Source organism: Lactuca sativa, chromosome 8, assembly GCF_002870075.4.
Source record: "Lactuca sativa cultivar Salinas chromosome 8, Lsat_Salinas_v11, whole genome shotgun sequence".
Lineage (NCBI taxonomy): Eukaryota > Viridiplantae > Streptophyta > Magnoliopsida > Asterales > Asteraceae > Lactuca > Lactuca sativa.
The window spans coordinates 151,504,558-151,510,523 of record NC_056630.2 but is presented as its reverse complement, the minus strand read 5'-3'; the positions used below and the strand labels follow the sequence as shown (position 1 = coordinate 151,510,523).

At 32.1% G+C, this 5,966-nt stretch overlaps 1 protein-coding gene across 1 annotated transcript; it reads left to right on the top strand.

Annotated features, from left to right (window-relative positions):
• The first annotated feature begins 262 nt into the window (after positions 1–262).
• On the top strand, positions 263–5,596 carry LOC128127860 (extensin-1-like). Its single transcript, XM_052766572.1, has 2 exons — positions 263–750; positions 5,584–5,596. Exons 1-2 carry the CDS (start codon positions 263–265, stop codon positions 5,594–5,596), a joined length of 501 nt encoding a protein of 166 aa, XP_052622532.1.
• Positions 5,597–5,966: the final 370 nt, after the last annotated feature.

Below are 5,966 nucleotides of genomic sequence, written 5' to 3'. Positions count from 1 at the left end.
CTCACCCATCACATCTACCACCCATCACCCACCACCATCATCAGCACCCAACCACTCCCACCCGCTACCAGCACCCACCTCCACCACTACCACCACTACCATCACTACCCACACCCACCCACCAAAACCACCACCCATCACTATCACCACCACCACCCACAACCAGGCCACCTCCACCACCCATCATCACCACCCGCCGCCACAAGCCCCGCCCCGCCTACAAAAACCACCAATAGTCGCCACCAACCACCACTATCCACCAATGACTACCACCCGTCACCATCACTTACCATCACCACCCGCCTCCACCACCCATAACCACTACCATCACCCACTTACACCACCCGTTACCAATACACGCCACAATCACCCCCACCCACAACCACCGCCCGAAACACCCACTTACACCACACGTTACCACCACCACCCACCACCAATAACCACCACCCACCACCAACATCACCACCCACCATCACCACCTAACCACCACCACACACGACCACCACCACACACGTCCACCACCCATCACTACCCACCACCCATCATTACCCAACACCCACCACCACCCACTACCGCCCACCACCACCATCATCCACCTCCACCACCCGTCATCATCACCCAACCAACACTACCTACCACCACTACTTACCACCCATCACACCACCCTCCACCACCACCCATCACTACCAACCACCACCACCCACCTATCACTACCCATCACCCATCATTACCCACCACCCACCACCACCCGCCACCACCACCACCCACCCACCACAACCACCCCAACCACCACCCACCACCACCACAACCACCAACCATCATCACCACCTAGCCACCACCACCCACCTCCATCACCCATCACCACCATCAGCCACACCCACCCACTAAAACCACCACTCATCACTATCACCACCACCACCCACAACCACGTTACCTCCACAACCCATCATCACCACCCGTCGCCACAAGCCCCACCCCTACCTACAAAAACCACCACTCGTCATTACCAACCATAATTATCCACCAATCACTACCACCCATCACCACCCGCCTGCACCACCCATCACCATCACCACTACCCCCAACCACCCACTTACACCACCCGTTACCACCACCAGCCACAACCACCCCCACCTACCACTCACCAAGACCACCACCACGCATCAACACCACCCGAAACCAACAAAAACATCCCCACCACCACCACCACATGTGATTATATGTATGCATATGATTTACATGGATACGATTCGTTTTTGTCTAAATAAATCATATGTGACTAGATACCTTTTATCACATATGATTAAATACACAAAATTAAAAAAATGTATATTATCCACATAAATCACATGTGATTAGACATATATAATCACATCTTATTATACGTTTTAATCACATATAATTTATGTGAACAACATGCATTTTCACATTGTTGATTCGTTAGTTGTTCTCTTATATTTAATCACATGTGATTATATGTATGATGTATCTAATCACATATCATTTATATTGACAAGATTCATTTTCACATTTTCTCTTCAACAAATTTTTTTTATGTTTTTAATCACATGTGATTTATGTGGACAATATTTATTTTTGCGTCGATTCAATAATTTCTCATGTATTTAATCATACATGATTAATGTGGACAAGATTCGTTTTTGTTCATATAAATCATATGTTATTAAATACATATAATCACATGTGATTATACACAAAAAAAAAAACTATTGAATCGAGAAAGCGAGATTGAATTTTGTCTATATAAATCTTTTATGATTAGATACGTATAATCGCATGTTATGGTTTTCCATTCAATAGTTGGTCACCTGTATTTGATCACATTTGATTATATGTATTTAATCACATATGATTTATATGGACAATATTGATTTTCATGTTTTCGACTCAATATTTAGTCTCATGTATTTAATCAAATGTGATTATATGTATTTAATCACATATGATTTATGTAGAAAAAAATATATTTTCGCGTTCTTGATTAAATAATTGTTCTCATGTATATAATCACATATGATTCAATTTATCTAATTACATAGCATTTATATAGACAAAATTCACTTTTGAGTTTTAGATTCAATAATTTTCTCACGTATTTAATAACATATGATTAAAATTATCTAATCATATGTGATTTATATGGACAAAACTGAATCGATGTTGTCTGTATAAATCATATGTAATTAAATACATATATTAACATATTATCAAATATACGAGAACAAATATTGAGTCAAGAACACAAAAATGAATATTGTCCACATAAATCATATATCAATTGATATAATTATATTTGATTATATCAATTTAATCACATATGATTAATGTGGTAAAAGAACAACTATTGAATTAAGAATACAAAATTAAATCATGTCTACATAAATCAGACGTGATCAGATACATATAAGCACATGTGTATTTAGTAACATGTGATTATATGTATTTAATCACATATGATTTATATGGACAAAATTTGTTTTCGCGTTCTTGATTCAATATTTGTTCTCATGTATTTAATCACAAGTGATTAAATGTATTTAATCAAATACGAATAAAATGGACAAAAAACCATTATTGAATTGAGAACGTGAAACTGAATACTGTCCACATAAATAATATATGATTAAATACATATAATCACATGTGATTATATTCACCCAATCACATATTATTTATTTGGAAAATTTTCATTATTTCTTTCTCAATTCAATAGTTGTACTCATATACTTAATCACATGTGATTATATGTATCAAATCACATATGATTTATATTGATAGTATTTGTTTTCACATTTTTTATTCAATATTTTTTCTCATGTATTTAATCACATCTGATTGTATGTATATAATCACATATGATTAATGTGGAAAAACAAAAATTGTTGAATGGAAAATGTGAAAATGAATCTTGTGTACATAAATTATATGTGACTAAATGTACAAGAACAACTATTGAACGACAATGTGAAAACGAATATTCTCCATGTATATCATATATGATTAGATACATATAATCTCCTGTAATTAAATACAAAAGAACAACAACTGAATCGAGAATGCGAAAATAAATATTTTCCACACAAATTCTATGTGATTAGATATATGAAATCACATGTGATTATATGCATTTAATCACATATGATATATGTGGACAATATTTATCTTTGTGTTCTCGATTCAATAGTTGTTCTCGTATATATAATCTTATGTGATTATATATATCTAATCACATATGATTTATATAAACATCATTACTTTTTGTCCGTATACATCATATGTGATTAGATACATATAATCACATGTGATTAGATGTATTTAATCACATATGATTACAGTTGATAAAGAACAATTATTTAATCGAGAATGTGATAATGAATCTTATCCACATATATATATTATTGGATATATGTATCTAATAAAATATGATTTATATAGACAACATTATTTTTGGTCCATATACATCATAGGTGATTACTTACATATAATCACATGTGATTAGATGTATTTAATAACATATGATTAAAGTTGATAAAGAATAATTATTGAATCTAGAATGTGATAATGAATCTTATCCATATATATATATATATATATATATATATATATATATATATATATATATATATATATATATATATATATATATATATATTTGACTGGATACATATAATCACATGTGATTATATGTATTTAATCAAATATGATCTATGTAGACAATATTTATATTTGCGATTTCAATTGAATAATTGCTTTTGTGTATTTAATCACATGTGCTTATATGTATATAATCACATATGATTTGAGGTCGACAAGATTCATTTATTCCTTCTCGGTTCAGTAGTTGTGCTCATGTACTTCATCACATGTGATTAAGCATATAATCTCATGTGATAAAATACATGAGAACAACTATTGAATCGACAAAGTGAAAATGAATTGTGTCCACGTAAAGCATATGTGATTAGATTCATATAATCACATGTGATTAGATGTATTTAATCGCATATGATTATTTTGGATAACGATTTGTTTTTGTGTTCTCGGTTCAATTTTTTTTATCATGTATATAATCACATGTGATTGTATATATCTAATCACATATGATATATATCGACAAGATTCATTTTTTTCAAATAAAATGATATGTGATTAGAAACATATAATCACATCTTATTAAATGTACTTAATTACATATGATTAAAGTGGAAAAAAGACAATTATTGAATCAAGAATGCGAAAATGAATCTTAGCCACATAAATCAAATGTGATTAGATACACATAATCACAAGTTATTATATGTATCTAATCACATATGATTTATGTGGAAAATATTCATTTTTGTGTTCTCAATTCAATAGTTGTTCTCGTGTATTTAATCACATGTGATTATATGTATCTAACCACATATGATTTATGTGAATAAGATTCAAATTCGCGTTCTCAATTAAATATTTGTTATCATGTATTTAATCATATGTCATTTTATAAATTTAATCACATATGATTAATATAGACAAAGAACAACTATTGAATCGAAATCACAAAAATGAATCTTGTGCATATAACTCATATGTGATTAGATCATATAATCGCATGTGATTTCATAAACGAGAACAATTAGCGAATCGAGAACACAAAAATGAATCATGTCTGCATTTCACACTAAAAAACAAACTACAATTTGTATTTCCTTGTCCACACTACTGGATTAGGGTATACGTAAACAATATCATAAAACAAGTAATGCCTACATAATAGGAGAGTTAATGAAACTCGCCTCCTTGAACATGAAAATCATCTAGCATGAGCAAGATGGATCTTTTGCTTTCTGAGAACCTACACAACAATCATAACATTATTTAGCTTGTGCTTTGTTGTATTACTCTTATAAAACTTATGTATATAGTTTCTTTTTTTCTCTTTGATTGTAGTACTCTTTTGGGATCTGTTTTCTTACCTTTCAACCCATTCTTAAATTTCGATACAATAATATTGGTAAACTTCCCTCTTTTATATTTTCAAAAATATAAAGATCTCGTTCTAATGATTTTGGTTGATTTTATAGTAAATTTACAAGTTAGTAACTTTAAGCTGTCACATTATGGACCACTCAACACTATTGTAATAAAATGTACCAATCTACTAAGAATTACATCAAACGCTTTATATGTGGGAAATTATACATTCATATCTAACTACAAGCTTTGGAATTTTGGCATTTGGAGTTCTGATGAATTTATTATGATTTTTTTGAAGAGAATGCATGAAATATATGACAACACGGACCAAACTTAGAAGATTGCCAATTTTACCCCTCAAGGATTTGGAATTTCGAAATGTTATTCAAAGTTTAAAGAAACTAGACATAATAATATTTCAAGAAAAATAAGTCTCATGATTTTTAGATTTTCCTACTGATTTGCACAAATTTTAGAAGTTGGAGGACATATTTGGGAAAATTGATCATAATAGCTTTTAAATCACTTTTGGTGTTCTATTAAGTACTTAATGCTTAAGCCTTAAGTTTATCACTTTTAACATTATTGTTGGTTACTCATTAGGATATTGGCTTAATGAGGGTTCAAAGTTAAGAATTTTCACATAAATTGCCACTTTTACACTTATTAGGTTCTTTCAGACAATATGACAAACACCTTGTGTGCATGAAATCCTATAGTGATCATTAACTCTCTAATAGACTCCAATCCATCCCCTAGAGCTTACTATTTTCATTTATCATTGACACGAACAATTAACTTAAAGAAGAAACGATTTGTGATTATAAACGGAACGATGTCAGATTTCACAATATCATGAATCTGACTCATAATTCGTTCAGATCCATTGTTTTCCTGATCAGAGTACAAATCAAACTAGAATGTGCTAATGAGAGAGAGAGAGAGAGATAGAGAGAGAGAGAGTAGTGATAGTACCTTTGGAAGAT